Below are 19,350 nucleotides of genomic sequence, written 5' to 3' on the forward strand. Positions count from 1 at the left end.
TAGGTCACCGTCCTCAAGAAGGCAACCATCCTCTATAGCTACCAACTGGAAGGGCGAGATTTTGATCGATACCTTATCACTATTGATCTAAACCCCGATCTGGTCGACTGAACCTTTGTTGCCTGTCGTTGAAGGAAGAAAGTGCCTCTCCTATCAAGTTAGTTCACCCAATAAAGGACCCCGCTCCAAAAGATCACAAACAACTTCTAGCTTTCAAAAGTTTATTGTAAGGATAGGATAAGCTGCAAATACAGGCATCTCAGAATGAGATTCACGAGATACACAGGTCCAACTACATACATGTGCTCTCTGAAAGCCCTCAGACGAGCAACGGAAATTACTAACACAAGTTCTAAGAATAATAAAGCTATCAGCATTGACGCATATCTCTCCTTCATTTAAGTTGGAGGAAAACACACAGGTTAGGCTGTCCCTACCCTGCTCTAGATGGTATCCCTACTTAACCAAATCCCAACCTAACAAAGGTGTCAGCAGTGAATGACCCCCAAGGGAAGTCACTCACTCTTAGTCTCTTGGTGAAAACCTATAGTTCTCCAGTCATGACCCCTCTCTGCCTACCCATCCGCTCTCTAAAGGGTCCTCAGGTATCTGCTCTAACTCCACCCAGGGGTGCTGTCCCTAATACAAAACAGTCAACAACATTTGAGACGCCCCTCATGAGACGCCCCTCACGTGGTGTAGCTTCTGGCTTTTTCCATGCTGCTTTGTATTGGGCCTCATACGTTGGAGTTGACCTTGCTTCTCAGACTCTTCTCCGGCCCGCTGATACCCCTTAAACATTCCAGAACCCTCCTCCATGTCTGGGCCGTCTACTGAACAGACCTCTATTCATATTATTTATAATCGGATCCTCCCTTTCTCTTGCAGACAGAAATCTGCAGCCAAGAACCCAACTCTCATAGACTTCCAAAAAGGTTTGCAACATTTCTCGGCCCAGACATGTACGTGTAAATCAATGTTAAAACATTTCAGGCCTACAGCATTTCTCATAATGATTATAGCATTCAACTTCTTCATTAATTAAAGCATGTTAATACTCTTATTCTATTATTCAGTAAACACATCTATAAATCATGGCCCATTAATGCAATGACCAAAACATTATTTCAATCTATGTCGTGAAAAGAAACACCTTCTAGCTCTGGCCCTGAGGCCTACCACATTCTGCGTTTAACCACATGCCATCTTACATTTTAGCAGCTACACGACATGGATTCAGGAATAATCACATCTAATAAAATCATATAGTGTCACACATTTCTGTATTAGTTCCACTTCTACTTAAATCTCTACATTAGCTATACATTCAGAATATAATTGCAGATACTACTAGCACTCATGGCATTTCTCCTCATGATTTGTGCTTACTACAGGTAAGTGTGATGCACTCATACATTTAGGTCAGTTTGCGCTCTCTCAATGCCAACCCTGTATGCTACAGGAGGTCGTCAACTTAACTGCCTAATCAGGACGTCGCCTGTGTGCTAGAGGGAGGCGCCATGAAGAGGAACCTGCTGCTGTGCTGATCAGGCCATTGCCAGAGTGCAGAGCTGGTGTGGTGGCCACGTATGCTAGAGGGGCCACCCGAAAAAACAAGGATTCTAATCTGGTTGATGCCATTGGCTTGAGGAGAGCCTGATTCCTGACTGGGGATCGGAACCAGGAGCCTTCAAATCCACATGCCTTCACCTATTGAGTAGACCAAAGGAAACTTATTTTCTTATAAGAAGAGCGCTGAGGCCACCTAGCCAAGGCCTCAGCGGAGCTGCGCATGTGATACTCACTGACGGAAGCTGCTGCACCCGGAAGAGAGGCACTCCCGGAGACTCTGGTTGGACAGTCCTCCCTGAAAGATTCCGGCAGAACTTGTCTGCCAGATACCGCTTTGGCTCTGGAACACTTTACTTTCCTCACAGATTAAAATTGGAACTCCTGAGACTTGGATTGCTAGTGCAGCCTAACCTGAATTCCGCCTATAGTGAATGGCACTACCATCAGTGAGAGGGAAGTGGGATGCAGGAGCCTACCTATTGAGAGCCCTGACCTCAGTGGACTGTGTGTATTGTTTAGTTATGTCGTATTTTACGTTCTATTGGTATATAAATACTTTTGTCATAAAAGACTGGACGTTCATTTATTGCTGCTATTGTACGTACTTTGGATTGTGAGCCTGTCTTCACCCCCCCCTGTATCTACCACTGTGCCAGAGAAGCCTTAGACGGCTAGACCCGCGCTACCACAGAGTTAAATGCTGAAGGGTTACTTTTCAGTTCAAAATAAGCTTTATTGAAAGTTTTGAAAAAGTCATATACACAATTTAAATACACGAAAGCATGAACTTGATACAGAAAGAATAAATGAAACACGAAAACGAGAATCAAAAATCAAAAATAGATAAGAAAAAACAGTTCATATGAGAAGTACAAAAAGAAAAATACCAGCTACGAGATAAAGAGTAATACATTACTTTGAAATATAATAAGAAACAACATAGCAGTTTTGTGAATATTATGAAAAAGAAAAAAAAATTACAAAAATAGGAACTCAAGGAGGTTTAGCAACTTCTTGTTGCTGAAGGGTTACTTGGCCCAGTTGCACAGAGTAAGTCGGCCCCAGGACACCAGGAGTAAAAGGCCTCAACCCCAACGGTTGGGCACAGTAACTCCTGCTTGCCCCGTGAACCTCTGAGAGGGGTTCTGACCAATGCTAACATGGAATTTGATTTGAATGTGCTGCGCATTTTACTAATATTTTATCTGGTAGTTGCGAGGTAATTAAAATGTGCATCTACTTTGACTCCATGCTGACTGCCCTTTATCAATTAGTAGGTATATTTAACACATTTGGAATTATGACCAGATTCATTAAGTTGGGACATCGACAATATTACATTTTATAAGAGGTTTTTGCCAAATGCTCGTCCTTTACTGATTTAACTACATTCCCGTTTCCACCAAAACCATCTGTGGTTTAATAACAAACCGCACATCATTATATGTACCTGTTATTTTCTCAAAGTGGATTTTATAACGATGTGCTATTACGAACTAATGGTTGGAGTGAACATACAAGTGTTTTATTGTCAGTAAATGAGACCGTTCTGCATAAATCTATATGCAATCGGCAGATCACATGTTCAGCTTCACATTCGAGCTGAGTATCAATCATTATTAGACGTAATTCTACGGGTTGGTTTGCTCTCATTACTTGAGTTGTTATCGGCTGCATATAAATAACCTATATTTAACTGAAAGCCCTTTATTGAAAAAGTTGTGGCTTCATAAATTACAAGATGTATTTAATTTGCCTTAAAACATATTCATCTTTAAAACCACGTTAATCCCATATTGATATGAAGCATGTTTAAAGTGCCTAAATGATCTCCATATCAAAAATGCTAAATTTTCAGGATGCTGGCAAGGAGCAGTATGTATGCCAGTGAGCTTCTTGTTATGCTAAATGGGATTTAGAACTTGTTGTCTGAAATACTATCTCAGGCCTAGTGTAATCTCAGACACTCTCGGTATCTCCTATCCAGTGCCCCAAAAAGCGTTAGTTGGAACTTCAACTTTAAGAACAGGAAGACAATACCATAGTAGTGAAACTGGCACTAGAACATTTACGATGCCTGGGTTTCTCCTATGTTAACTGGTAGAACTTGTTTCATCCACCGAAAAGCCTACATTTGAAATACTATGGTATACCTTTTTGCCATGGATTGTAATTTTGCTGCCAAATTAAAGTGCCTCGTCCCCTTTGTGGGCTTGGGCGTGAATTCAGTAACCGGCTGAAGATGAGACAGATGGATAAGTGCCCACTGGATGACGTAGTGCTCCATATAAATAGATGATATATTCCACTCAGCTAGACGAAAGTTTATGAAATGGCTTTCAAATTTCATTTTATATTCAGTTTATAGTAAAAATTACATTGTTTTGTCCATTTCCTCTGTTTTTAGTGATTGAACTATAAACATGGCATGTACATTTAAGTATCTGAAATAGTATGTGTGGTTAACTCGTTTCGTTTTCCTTTTCTTCAGGTTTCGAAGTCTTACCACTGCTTTTTTCAGAGATGCCATGGGATTTTTATTAATGTTTGACCTCACCAGTCAACAAAGCTTCTTAAATGTCAGAAACTGGATGAGTAAGTGACATAGAAACACTTGTTTGTACAACATGAAAGGTCCTATTTACGAAAGACTTGTCAGTGATATTAAACATTTTGAAAAAGTCCTTTTTAATTGAATTCAATAATACATGGATTATGCTGCTTGCTGCTGTCACATAGATTGTTATTTCCAAACATACAACGTGTATGTAATGTGTGCTTCAAAGATAGCTTGCAGGCTGGTTCTGTCTGCTTTGAGCTGCAAGTTTTCATTGTGGTTACTTTTACAGCCTTTTGCATTCGACACCACCAGAAATTCTGTTTATTTCTTCTGCTACATTCTTCGTTTTAGATGTTGGTTCTTGAAAAAATACACAGTTCCATGTTGAAATTTACGGTGTAAAACAAATATTTTTAAAATTTAGACTGTCAAATTTACCGGCATAGATTAACATCTACTGCCATGTATGTATGTATGCCTGTACTTGTCCAAGCGCCAGTCAAGCTTACTCACTGTTAATTTGCCACTCTGATCCCATACCTAGCACACGGGGGCAAGAGAGGGAGAACAAGTGCTCGATAGTGAATTTAAGTGAAGGTTGGAATTTTTGTGGCTAGATATTGTAAGTTAGAGATTTCAGTACTCTGTCTGGGGGTCAGGACTAAAAGATGTTTTTGCAGTCCGGTTTCACATGCTCCATTCAGCCCTCTTTATTTTGCATATTAGAAATGAATGAGAGTTAGGGTCGGTCTTGCCAGGTTTGGAACCCGCTACCTGCAGGTTTCGTTCAGATCTATAAGGTTGTTATTTGTGAAGATTTCTAACCACATCCTGATTCACAGAACTTGGACTTGTAGAAAAGCATCATCGTATATGCTGCTTTCAATGCTGTAAATTCTGCCAATCTAGTACGATTTCCATCGCCATAAAACTGGCAGCTATTCACAAATGCTCTGCAGGTAGTTTCCGACCCAAAACTCGTACAGTTAAGTATCTTTCCATGGTGGAAAAGCAAGCTGCGTGCTCGCATTTCTTCCCGTGATGCAGGGCAGATATTTTTATATTGGAAAAAACAAAATGTTACATGTGCAAAAGCACCATTCTGAGCGATTTACCTACTGGAAATCTGCATCTATAAATGTTGCCAAAAAGGTGTACTTTAGGAACTTTACGACTGTTGTCAATTTCCGACCTAGAGTCATTTAGGAATGCCTAGGGCCTGGCTGGTGAGTTGAACCACCCGAAAGGATTTGTTGTATTCAAATTCATCAAGGTTCAAAACTGTTCACTCTGGATCGTTTTTTAGTTTTTCATAGTAGGCATGATTGCATGCAGTGCGATGTAGCTGGATTCTGGTTGAATTCATTCTTAAACCAACGTAAATCAGCAATAGGCGGTGTGTTATGTTAGGTCTCGAGAAGACTCCAGGTTATAGAGGACGCCACAGAGTTTTAGCCTTGGTCAACCCTAGCTGTATGAAGTTGATGACCTCTGCCCCATATTTGTTATTTTAATGCTCCTATTAAAATATTTATTTCTGTTGGTTTTCCACCATCTTATTAAAAAACGCTACGTGCCGACTTATTATGAAATGAAACCACTCGTGGCCATTTCTCCCTGATAACTTCAGTCCTATGTCATTTCCTGAAACATGCTTTTTTTTATAATGAAGGTTATCTGGTGTATAAGCCTTTGCTCATTATGTAAAATCGAATATCATACACTAGTTACCTTAGTACTGCAAGTTTTTGCTTTTTCGCATTAACCTTTCTGAAATGTGACTCTAATTGTTTCTTCTAACGTTTCCTCTCTGACCCTCCGATTGAACTTTCCTGGCTTTGTTTTTGCTACTCAAACTAAACTTTCACTGTAGCTGTGGTTGGCCAAAGTTCTTCTTTTCCTTGTAAATATAGAGTCCCTCAGTGTTCCATATTCTACTCTTTTCAGCTGCTATTCCTTTCTGTGAACGTTTTACATTTGCGTCCAGCATGGTTTTTAAAGTGTTATGAACATCCAGCAATATAAAGATGGCATTAACTGATTTTACTAAATAGGCTTTCAATGCTTTTCAAAAAAAGATCCCCTGTCTGTATTAATGGTGCTTTACTGTAGTAGTGTTCATTTAGTTTGCTTGGGGTTTTCTGTCTAAAACAATAAGCACCTAACTGGCAAGAGTAGATGTTGTGGGAAACTACCTACCAGCTATTGGGCAAGCTCCAGTTGCTAATGCGATTGAGGCAGAGACAGGGGATTAGGAATTCTATATTGTGTGCCCTTCAGTTGAGTATTGCTGTGGTGTATAAATTAGCTTTCCTTTTTTAGGTCTCGCCTTTACCATTCCGAAGGAATGGGAAATGGCGAGAATTCAAGTGCTCGAACTGATTGTGAAACCACCGCTTTTTTTCGTGGCGTTTTCTTCGAGTGCACGTGGCCACAGGCACGCGCTTTTGGCCCATACACTTTCATGGCCATCTGTTCCTCAATGTCCCTCCCACCCTTCGTTTGATCTTGCCGCCAGTTCAGGCTAATGGCCCTACCCCCTCCCCCAGCACAGAGCGCGCACCGCGGCCGCACAGCACATCAAAGGGCTTCTCCCAGCGTGTGCTGTGCGGCTTCTCCTCCCCTAATTATGTGGCCGGCCTTACTTGTGTTTCCCGGCCGCTTCCCGGCCACTCTTGTATTTAATTAGCAGCAGCAGCATTTCTCCTGCGCCAGGCCACATCAAAGGCTCTGTGCCACTTTCACCCACACAGCAACACTTACAGACACGCAACGCCACTCACGCAAGCCCACTATCATCCACGCAACACCACACTCACCCACGCAACGCCACTCACCCACGCAACGCCACTCACCCACGCAACGCCACTCACCCACGCAACGCCACTCGCCCACGCAACGCCACTCGCCCGCGCAACGCCACTCGCCCGCGCAACGCCACTCGCCCGCGCAACGCCACTCGCCCGCGCAACGCCACTCGCCCGCGCAACGCCACTCGCCCGCGCAACGCCACTCGCCCGCGCAACGCCACTCGCCCGCGCAACGCCACTCGCCCGCGCAACGCCACTCGCCCGCGCAACGCCACTCGCCCGCGCAACGCCACTCGCCCGCGCAACGCCACTCGCCCGCGCAACGCCACTCGCCCGCGCAACGCCACTCGCCCGCGCAACGCCACTCACACGCGCAACGCCACTCACACGCGCAACGCCACTCACACGCGCAACGCCACTCACACATTGTGGGTGCAGATTGTGGGTGCAGATTGTGGGTGCAGATTCAGAGAAAACTCAGCAGCACCACCACCATTGCAATGCAATAGGTCTCGTTTTAACGCAAATTTAAGCTATAGGCCTTGTAAATGACAAAGCCTTTTATTTATGTTCCAAAAACCAGAACGCAAAAATAAAGGGCATTATCATTTACAATGCTAACAGTTCAGACTCGCGTTATTGCGAGACCTATTGCATTTCCAATGCTTGTTTATTTTGTGCTCGATAACTATTGGTTTTGAGGGAAATTTGTCTATTGACAAAGTCCAATAAAAATATTTGATACCTAAAAATTGTTTTTGAACATTCATACGTATATGGTGTAATGCTGGTCCTTCAACCATAAAGAGAATCACCAATCAATTCACTGGTCTGCCACTCAGCCCAGGACCTTTTAGATATCAGTCAGATAGAGAAATCTCAGAGGTCCCTAGACCTATTTTGCACAGAAGTCTCCATTGTTTTAATTAAGTTAGCTGAGTCACTATTGTCTGAGTGCTTGAAACATACTATCTAGCTGCAGTTAAGCAAATGAAGGGTCTTGAAACAGGTGAAATATATGAAAATTGCTTCTCTTCTGAAATTCCATACATATGTAGGTTTCAGACATTGCAAGGTCCAAAATAACTTTGCTCTAACACTAAACAGCAATGCCTTCTTAACTAGAAATCTATAGATGGGCTTATTCCCTGATGCAGTATCCAAAAGATTACTTTCTTAAACTAAAATCCGAATGTTATAAGTAGAACGTTAAGGTGATGTTAATGCAAACTAGAATGCTTTCTGTAATTTGTACGTTGAAGTCCTAGTTAGTCAGCAAAGTAGATTTCCTAAAGGTTCTGCTAAAAAGCTAACTGCTGAGATGTTCATGACTATTGTCAATGAAGTTATCAAAACGGAAAGCAAGGCAAATGTTGATTTCAAAGCTTCATGGGCCTCCTCCGTACAATACCTTTATTCCGAGTGCATTTCATACCTAATCATGCAGAGGCTGTCATTGAGCTACTTTTATAATATCATGAAAGATGATTTGTTCTTGCCAGTTTGGTATGGAGTACACACATTATATTAGGCACCAGCATTGTATCTTACAATTGCTTCTGTTCTCTTAGGATTGTCTGGGGAGAATAAGGTGTACTCTTAGAAATTCAGTTGACCAATTTTCATTGGAGACAGCTTATCCAGCTAGATGTACCCTGCACACTGTTTTTTTCCCATATATAGGCACCGTTATTGTGGTTTTAGTGGGCTCTTATTGGGTACTTTGTCGGGTGTAAGATGCTGGCCGTGTTAAAATGCATCCTCATGATTGTGGAAGCTCCTTCATATACACCCTGCTTCTGTTTTGGGACTTTAAATGCAGGAATGCTAGATTTAGAGAGTCCTATATGCACCTCACTCTTTTTACATTGCCTCACAGTGGGCACTTCAGATCAGTTATTTACTTAGTACCCTATGTTAAGCACAACCATGTCATTTTATTGGCACTAGAAAAAAACTGCTCTTCCATGTTGTGGAGTGCTTTGAAGTGGTAAGCACTGCCACCTCTTTTCTGCATAGTATGTCCTCCTGATTTGTGCATTTAGGCCCTTAAGCAGTGTAGTATTCCATACCGCTCTGTGAGATGCTTAATTGAATGAAGACTATCCTAGACAAGTCTGGTCTTTCATCAGAAGACCTGTGTTTTCACAAAAACAATGTTTCCTAGAGCTGTAGATGACTCAAAGTGTCATTCTTTAGGCTCTGCAGGGAGGAACAAGATCTGCTCTGTATCATGTCCTTTCCTCCCTACTGCATAAATTCTGTTTGAAAAATATAACTGTGTATTAGGACGACACGATGTAGTGACTGAGTCGCTCTACGTTAGTACCTGCCTGCCCAAGCCTGGCTAACTCACATTGCCTCACCTCAACTCCTAACGTTCCCAGAGTATCGAGTGATTTCGGCATCCTCGAACATGACACTCTAGTCCCCAAGGGAACTGTGGAAACAGATCCCCCCTTTCGTTACTCATGCATGCCCATAGTAAACATAACAAAAGACCGAAAGGAAGTTCACAATACATTTATTGAAACTATCGTAATCTATTATGAAGCAAATGTGTTGCGATTAGGTAGATCAAACTAAATGTAATTAGCATTACTAACGGACTGTAAAGGACAAACATCCCTCCATGGCAAATTGTACATCTGTTTAGGTCTACAACTAACTGTATGATCACAGGGATATATTTGTGATATGTTATTGGCCTAGGACCCTATATCTGGTATATGTAGTAGGTGGTCTGCGTCATCAGTGTAAACCTAGTTTACGCAGGGCTGCATGTAAGGCACTTCAGTTGTACCAGTACAGTAATCTCCGTTGGAATTCTCCTCTCTGGCCCCCAGGGGACAGGACACAGTTCATAAGATAAATCTATTGTGCTGGAGATGCAGCGGTACAAATGTGTTGTGCCTAAACATTAAAGAGCTGTTGCTGAACCAGGAAAGCAAACAGTACACTATGTTATGTATTCCAAGCCACCTTGCATAAATAAGATGTGTAGACTAAATCCCAAAAAGAGTCCCTGAACAACAAACAACATGTACAGCGTATTCTCAAAATACTATAGCAAAAACAAATCTGTTAAATGTGGCTATGCAGAGCGAGCACAGGCAGCTTAAAACATCTGAAACGCAAAACTAAGGGAGAACCAATGTGGGCCCAGAAGAGCAATCACTACAGCCCTTCCTAAGGCGTTATTAGGCAGATACCTAAGATACCACCAGTAGAGGAGTAACATATTGGCCTTACTACTGCATTTAACAAAAAGGTTAAATGTACCTCTTAATCCAGAGGCAGGAGATTAAATAAATGTTGGTTTGACTAAGGTTGCCCAAAATGTGCCATATGATGTGGCAGTTACTGAATAATAGTGGGATGTGGCTCAACTACCCATCTTATTATACCATTTCTCACTGCAATACTTCCATCCTAGAGCTTACCCATGAACAGGGCTCCAGATAATATTTTCAAATGAGATATTGTACTTCCTCCTTTTGTTAGTTGTATTTGAATGAACACTTTGGGAGTAGAAAGTTATCATTCTAGAAATGTCTTGTTTGTACCTGAAAATCATGACATTGTGTATTTTTCATCCTAACAACCCTAGGTCCGTTGTACCCTCTTGTAGCAACTTACTGCTGATGTCACTGACCTGGCCATGTTATTAAAGTCATGGTGATGGTTGATTGGAGGTTGAATGTACCAATCTAAGTGTGAATAGTCTTTGAAATCCTGGAATATGCACAAAGTTATAACCTTGTGAATGTTCACCTTTCTAATGCGAACACCAGTTTCCCCTCTGCTGGGAACAACTATGGTCTCAATGCTAACTATATACAACAGTTATTCTTTGAATCAGGATTTGAAAATTAAGGGCTGGATTTTGAGTTTATTGGCTAAAATACTCCATCGCAAACCAGATTAAGTACCCTGTCTGCCAAACCATTTCTAAGTCTGCCTCATTTACAATCAGGTGAACCTGAAGTATTCGGTTGATGGAGCCCACATTGGCTCCATCAACAGAATACTTCCTTTTGACAGCCCAACAGAGAGGGGCCATCAGAGGAAGGACATTCCAATGCCTATCTTATTTAGAGTGGACAGTGTAATGTCTGTTAATTTCCTGTCCATCACCACCAGGAAAAACCTGCCAGTGAAGGACTTGGAGACAATATAAGGACATCCACACCTTGGAGGAAAACTCTCAAATGTGGTAGTCATTAGTTTTTTGTTTGTCAAAAACGAACTTCTGCTTTAGGAGTATATTTATGAAACAGAAAAAAACTTACAAACTTGGTGAAGGGCATCAAAACAGATGCAGTTGTACACCAAACGTTTAGTACATTGAAAAGAACCACCATGATAGCAGCTCCTTTCATTGTACAGAGACGTATGCTGGGCTTGCGGTTATCTGTAAATCTAGCAGGTTCCTCTTGTTGGCTGAGGTAATGTCTTCTGCCACCCTGATGGACGCTACTTCCCAAACCAAATTCTAAATCCGGCCTCGATTGTTAATCCAAATATTTGCTGTTAGACCCGACACCTTTGGTAGGAAATACCCCCAGACTTTTTGCCTTCACTTCTCCAGTTTTTTCATGACTGGAGTCCCACGGTAACAGCAATAAAAGCAGTGCTAATACTTAAGCAATAGTAATCACATTGAGGACAATAGACATTGCTAGCCAATTCATATTGTTTTAATGCATCCAGACTTCAACCAGTCAAAGTAGAGACCCTGAAGCACTCGACTCCTGCAGAGCCACCATTCCTCAGATGTCTTACTTCACATCATGTTAGGAATTCTCCCTGAGCTCTGTTCAGTCAGTGTTATTCTTGTGAACTTTTGCCCTGTCAACTCTTCCAACTCTTCTTTGACCTTCAAGCAACATCTGATGTACAGTCTTGATGATTATTTCCCTGTTTTTTCACCATGTCCGAGAGATCTAAAAAAGGCTGTTCAGGTAATTTCTCTGAGGACCCCACAAGGAATGTCTCTACTGCCTTTTCCCTCTCCATAAACCAAAGGAGGGCAAGCATTGTCACACTTTCTCTACCAAAACCCCAAAAGACCGGGAGCCCAGGCTCCTTCTACAAAAGGAAGTGGCTCCATCTGATTCTAGGGGTGAGGAAAGGAGGCACTCTTCCTCAAGGAAGCATAAAGATGAGGGTCCGTTCTCACCTGATAAGGACTCCAAAAGGGTAAAATCCCAAAGCAGGGGTACCACTTCTGAGAAGATTGTCTGTAAGGAACCTGCAGAGCCTTCACCATCTCACAGAAAGGCTCCTTCTCCTTCCTCAGTTTCTGTAACGCCTTTTAAGAAACCCTCTGAGAAGACAATCAGTAGTCGAAGATCATCCTATTGACTGTTGCATCAACAACAGGGAAAGTGTTGGCTCACGTATCTGTCTACCAACAAAGCTTACATTGGGGGGGGGGGGGGGGCAACGTCATCAACGGCCATAAAAGAGACTGTTTTTATTTTGGATGATAGCATTTCCACACAGGATCTTTCCATGGTGTCACTTCTACCTCCAGTGTTTTTTTCTGAAGTGTCAGTATGGTGATGAGGGTCTGTTTGGCCCACCCCACAACCCTATTCAACTGAACACAAAATATCAGGACACTGATGAGGAAGATGCTAATCAGGACACTTCTAAATACCTAGAAGGTGAATTTTCTCTTTGTGACATGCCTCATCAGTCCGTTCAAGGTTATGAATCTTTTCAGGAACATTACCCATGCGATGTCCATGAGGAAGAACAGCATAATGGGCAAAGGGGCACAGTTACAGTCCCTATCTCTCTGGTCACTGATTTATACCTTCTGTTTAATGCTTATTATAAAAAATATCTAGAAGCGAATGTTCCGGCACAACAAACGTGGTCCACTCCAAACCTCCAGATGTAGCATTTCTCCAGAAAAGTCTTATACGTTCACAGCAAAAGAAAAAACATACAATCTCTCCGATTACTATACAGTGTACTTTTTTCTAATAGTGATTAGAATTTTGTAAAGTGCTTAAATACCTTTGGGTCAGTTGGGTTCGCTCTCTATAAAAATTCAGCCAAAATTCATCTGACCTTGTGTAATGTAACTATCCTTCATGTAAAGCGCTCCAACACCTTCAGGTTGTTCAAATTCACATTATATAAACAAGCATTGGAGAAAATGCGACAGGAGTTGCCCAAGAGGCTCACTAAAGCAACAAGCAGCGAAACAGGAGGTGTTTGTGGAAAATTCTCGCACTTTGAAGTCATAGAATATTGAAGAGGCTCCCTTGAAAACAGTGTCAGAAGCAACTGACATTTCATCTCAGTATTTGAACGGGATGGTGAGATAAAGCAACATGTGCCAAATCTGAACCACCGAAGACAGGCAAACAGAGACACGAGCAGAAATCAAAGAAAGAAATAGTCCCCCAAATGAACACAGAAGTGTAATGTTAACAGTAATTGGATGGTGATCTGTGGGAGGAAACCAAACACAAAAAGGAGGGTAAAAGAGGAAAGATTAACCACTAGCAAGCAAGCATTTTTGAACGGCAATCGAAGGGGCAGATAAAAAGGCAAAGGGTGAGCTTTAAGCCCACAGAGTAAATACAGCATGTCTCAAAGAAACAGCGAATGCTCTGCCTAGGCTTGACTTATAAAAAGGAAGCAAAGGAGATTCCTTTGGAGGGTGAGAAGGCCTCCTGAGAATTTATTGATGCAAACATGGATATCTCTTCTACAGTGTTCTGTCGGATGGTAGGGGCTACTGTCCAATGGCAACAAGGTTGGCTGAAGGATTCGTTCTCCCTGACATGCATACTAAGATTCTAAACATTTAATTTGATGGTATAATTCTTTTGGCAAACATGTCGATGATGCTTTGCAGTCCATCAAATCAGGCACGGAGACTGCACGATCCTTGGGCACTTTACAGCAGCAACACTTCCAGTCCTTTCGAGGAGGCAGAGGAAGAGGGTAGTCCAGAGTATCTTCCCAACAGAAAAGGCGCTAACCGTATGCCCAACAAGGGTATCACTCAGAATACTCTTCTCAACAGCCAACAGAACGGCGGCAGTGTCATCATAGGCACAGCAACCCTCACAAAGAAGTCCTCCGGTCTGTAGGAAAATCACAGGACTACTCTAGGCACCAATGATGTTTTCTAGTCCCTGGTCACCTCCATCCCACCTCAACACCAATGCGGAAATCCCCTTTTCAATTTTACAGTCAATGAAGGAGTATCTCTTCCGATAAATGGGTATTAGACATAATACAACACGGTCTCCACTGTTCCCAATAAGGGGCGCACGCGCACCTCTCTTCACGTGAGCGTGTACTCCCGTGTGTGGAGTGTGCACACACACAGGACATCCAGCATGAGAGTTCGCGCCGCTCTGTTAAAAAGCGAGCAGCATGAAAAACAGGCACTTCCTGCGGTTTTGCCAGCGTGAGTCCGGAGTGCAGGTAAGGCTGGTTTGGAGCTTGAGGCGCTTGCTGTATTTTGCGGTGTGGGACAGATTGTGGGCTTTTGTTTAAGAATTCATGTTAATCACAGCTCCTTCACTAGCTGTGATGAACCTGAAAACTTATACAAAAGCCCGCCATCTTCTCCGCACCACGCTTTACTAACAAAAGACTAGAGCAAGTGTAAAGCGCGGTGAGGGAAAGATGGTGGGCTTTTGTTTAAGTATTCATGTTCATCACAGCTCGTGAAGGAGCTGTGATTAACATGAATACTTAAACAAAAGCACCCAATCTCTCTCCCAGCCGCGCTTTACTAACAGAGTAGAGCAAGTTTAAAACGCAGCGTGTTCTTTCAGAAAGTACACGCTGTGTTTTTAAACTTGCTCTACTCTTTTGGTAGCAATCCATAGCTGCCAAGGTTTCAGGTTGCCTATGTGACATTTTCATAATTTCAGTGAAATGAGTGACATTCAATGACTGAGTGACACATTCTGAGGAGCAAAATCGATCAATGAAGACGAAGGAAACATAAGAAATTGCACCCATTTGAATCATAGATTGTGAATTTTTAAACCTAGCTTTGAGGGAACAGCATGTTTTTTTTATTTCAGAGCAGTGTCCAGATTTTCTACATCTGTTTCCATGTCTATTGAATTCACAGTTAAGCATTACTCTACCTGTTTGGACCAGATTAATGAGGGAGAATGGTACACTAACTCACAGCTTATTTTGCCCCATGCATGCTATGTTTCTTCTAGTGTTCAACTTTTTTTTTATGTCTGCATACCGGAACAACCTCGGATCTCAGTCAACCAGATCTCATTTTCTAATAACTATAAGTAAGTAATTACAGCTCCTTTAGGCCCTGTAACAGGAAGCGATGGTGCTAACTGGGAATACATGTTCTGATCCTTTAGGAGAATCTCCGTCATCGACTGCTTTGTTTAAACCAGAATCCCATTTTAAAGCAGGCTGTAATAAAACAATGCAGAATCGACAATTTTAATCTCGAATGTCTCTTTATTTAGGCAGAATTTACAAGTGATTTTGCGCACTGCATTATAGCTCTAAATTTTTGCACTTAATCTAAAAAAGTGATCAGAAATCAAACATGGAATAAGTACCTCCTCTCACCGTGACTGGACACAGCCACCAATGAACACCACCCACACACACAAGCATGGGAAGGCAGCACGTGCCGAGGAGGACACTCCTTTTCCTTTAATTTAATTCCGGCAGCAGCAATTCTAAGTGGCCCAGGCTGGCTGCAGCAGCAATTTGAAATTGAAAACATCCTGCCTGCGCCAACCGGAGCATTTCAGTCCCTGTCTGTCCACACGACACACCTGCTGAACTTATTTCTTTCATTTCAAAAAATGGGGTTTGACCCAAAATGGTCCTGGACCTGGGTATTTAATTGGTATCAAAGACAATGGTCCTAGAACCTCGTTCAAAAGAAGCTATGAATCAAAGGGACATTGCTACAATTGATTAGATCCAAGTCTAATGGAGTTTATGTGCAGAGTTAAACTCCTTACGCCTAAGTCAATAGTTTAAACTACTAATGTGAAGTCAAAACAGCAACAAACCAAACAATTTTAGTATTCACCAAATAATTTAATTTGTTCAGTTTCGGGTGAATTTGTCAAGTTATTATCCAGGTATTTCAAAAAATGAGAAAAGGTTGCTCCAGGGGGGAACGTGCGTAAAGGAGAAGTGCTCGGTGTGAGTCAGTGAAAAAGAAGGAAATTCAGTGACATAGAAGAAAGGAACTTTGTATTCTTTTTTAACAATATGTTCGGTTGTCAATCACCGTCATATACAACCTAGCTCCATACATAATACAATACTAATAAGGTTATTTGCCCAAATACAGGATTAGATTTCCATAATAGTACGATAAGGGTCACAAAGGAAAGTCTAGGCCTAAAACAAGGGCGTCAACGTTTCGATCCGTCTTGGGGCACAAGGGAAATTCTGGGCCTCGGCCGTGCGGATCTTCTTCAGGACTGGGATAGTGAATGGCAACCTGGGATAAGGTGGGTAGGTCACCTAATGGGTAAAGAGAGTATCAATCAGGTCTGTTGCTGTAGGTCTGATTATGCACCACAAAAGGGGGACGAAAAAAGCGGGCTTACCCTACGTATGAGCGTGGTGGGTAGCCGGTGGCTATTTCATGTCAGCCTGATTGGAACGGTTCCTCCAATTAAGTATGCGGGTGCTGGAATGGAATAAAATTGCTAGGATGAGTGGTCATTAATGTGGAAACGTGATTAATTCCTAACCGCTGTCTGCATAAATGCCTTCCAAAACATACCTCTATGTTGCTGTTGGTGAGGTAAGTGTTACCCGTCTAGGTTGTGCTTTAATCACAGTACGATCGGTAATCTAAAATTAAATAAACGGCATTTGGTTAGGGTTGCTGGCAAAATGGGGCCGGGGGCAGTTGCAGAGTTGGTAATTAAAACCACATGGATGCCACCGAGAGATTGACCTGATTCTATCCAGTAATCTGGGACCTGTTCCGTCTCGCTGCACAAACAGAATGCGAGCGGTTCCAACTGGCAGGTAGTTAAAGACTGGAGGCGCGCGAAACCGCGGGGGAAACGTGAGGCGAAGGCCAGAGTTAAAAGACTCAAAAGGGTCATACGCCGGGGATTAGAAGAAAGTTATTACACTGCGAGTGGTGAAGGCTCGTGGATGCGGAATCAGGGCAGAGGCAAGGGGAGGAGACAAATCCACTTCCAACAGGAATCCGATGGGGATATTCAAACCAGACGCCAGCACTACAGATGGTAGTTTACACCGCCACTAATCCCATAGTCAACTTGTCGGACTATACTCTGAAACCCAGTGAACAGGAGATTTTGGCAAAAGGTCTGTCATTTGTCCCTACATCTATGCCTAATGACTTTAACATCAAAGTTGAACTCCATCAATTTTTCAGAAAACTCAGACTTAAACATCACTTCCAAAAAATTCCACCCAAACCTATTTTCTCAGGCAGTGGCCTTAGACCACCATCCAAATTCAACCCCCAACTCATCTGATGCCACCCAAACTTGTATCATATGAACAAATACTAGCTGAAAGACAATACGTCAAATATAATATTAGTAAATCTGAACGAGAGGCCTTGACTGCTTTAAAATCCAACACCAGTATTGTCATAAATCCTGCCGACAAGGGTGGGGCCATTGTGGTTCAGAATACTGAAGATTACAAGGAGATACTATCCCAATTAGGTGTTAGGGTAATTATGAGAAGCTCAATAAAGATCCCACAAAAGACATTGGCAGTAAAATAGCATGTGTCACCCAGAAGGCTTTCAATGAGGGTTATCTGAACAAATCTGAACTTGAATACCTTAACAAACACCCCAGAATGCCAACTATCTATACCCTGCCCAAGATTCATAAAAACATGCAGAATCCACCGGACAGACCGATTATATCAGGGTGTGGTTCCATCTTGGAACCTCTTTGCAGATACATAGATGTTCCTTAAACCGATTGCTGAAAAAACATCTACCTACCCCAGGGATACAATGCAAACCATCCAGCTTGTGAATGGGCACCCCTACGACACTAAAATCAACATACTTGCCACTATGGACATCGCTGCACTTTACACCAATATCCCCCAAGCTGCAGCATTGAAATGTATGGAAGTGGTACTTAACCGTAGTCCCGCACCACACAAGGTCCCAACGGAATTTATCATTAGTCTGCTCACTATAGCTATGACCAAGAATTTCTTTTACTTTCAAGGGAAGTACTACGAACAAAAGCCCCTCTCCCCCTGTTGGGCTTGAAACGACGCTTGGACTCTTTCTTCTTTTCCAAGCCCACCGCTTTCACTGTGTCTAGTTCCGTCTTCATTCGGGTCATTTCTTCGTCCGCATGCTCACCGAAAAGAGCGGAACCCGAGAAAGGGAGATTAAGGATGCGATGTTGAGCATCCGGCTTCAGGCCTGTCAAGCGTAACCATGCCGATCTCCTGGCACAGACCCCATGAGAATAGGAATGCGCCGACAGGACAGCACCATCCGCAGCCGTGCTTATCTGATTCGCCACCAGACATCCTTCAGTCACGGTCTCTTCAAAGTCCTGCTGGTCTTCTTTTGGCAGCTTGGCTTTGAACCTTTCCATAGAGTCCCATAAGGCTCTGTCGTACCGACCCAGAAGTGCAGCCGCACTAGAAACCTTCAGAGTCGACGCAGCTGAGTTGCAAACTTTGCGACCCCAGGAGTCTTGCGTCTTGCTGTCCTTGTCTGGGGGACGGAAGAAGAACCTGCCACTGCGTGTGTCTTCCTCGCCGCCGCCACAATAACAGAGTCTGCTGGCGGGTCCGATCTTACAAAAACCGGGTCAGAAGAGGCCGGTTTGTATTTCTTTTGGATGCGGGCTGGCACCGCTCTGATAGTCGCCGGAGTTAGGAATACCTCCTTGACAGGATCTATAATCCCCGGAACTAATGGCAGTAGAGGCCGGGTGATCGCCTTTTTGTGTAGAGTCTCGAAAAGGACTGTCGTGGTAACCTGAGGGACAGACATTTCAATGTTCAGCTTCTGAGCTCCTCTTTGCAAGACGTCCAGATACGTGCCAATGTCATCCACTGGGGAGGATCGGGATGTAGGACTGTCCGTCAAAGTAGGGGAGTAGTCCCTCTTGGAAGACCTGGTAGAAGAGGTCGAGGAAGTAGACGGAGTTCGTCGACGTCTACGGTGGACACTGTGCCTCCTCTCCTTGGATCGTTTCGAACGCACCTCACGTCTAGGAGAGCGAGACCTGACCCGCTCCTCTGGGTCTTTTCTGGGAGATCGGGTCCTTCTGGAAGATCTAGTTGGTGTTCTCACCGGAGATTTGCGCCTGGGAGGGCTATGCTTGTCCATCTCCTCCACTAGATCCTGAAGAGGAGACCTGTGCTGCGAGCTGGCGTAGTCCTGCA

At 43.0% G+C, this 19,350-nt stretch overlaps 1 protein-coding gene across 2 annotated transcripts in view; it reads left to right on the forward strand.

Moving 5' to 3' along the window:
- RAB27B (RAB27B, member RAS oncogene family) overlaps positions 1 to 19,350 on the forward strand; it is a 787,666-nt gene that overhangs the window by 706,280 nt on the left and 62,036 nt on the right. For both annotated transcript variants that reach the window (XM_078674822.1, XM_078674821.1), the window contains one exon: positions 4,064 to 4,167. In XM_078674822.1, coding sequence (XP_078530948.1) covers positions 4,064 to 4,167 — 104 coding nt within the window. The remainder of the gene's footprint in view (positions 1 to 4,063; positions 4,168 to 19,350) is intronic.

The sequence above is a fragment of the Lissotriton helveticus genome, chromosome 2_1 (genome assembly GCF_964261635.1).
Source record: "Lissotriton helveticus chromosome 2_1, aLisHel1.1, whole genome shotgun sequence".
NCBI lineage: Eukaryota > Metazoa > Chordata > Amphibia > Caudata > Salamandridae > Lissotriton > Lissotriton helveticus.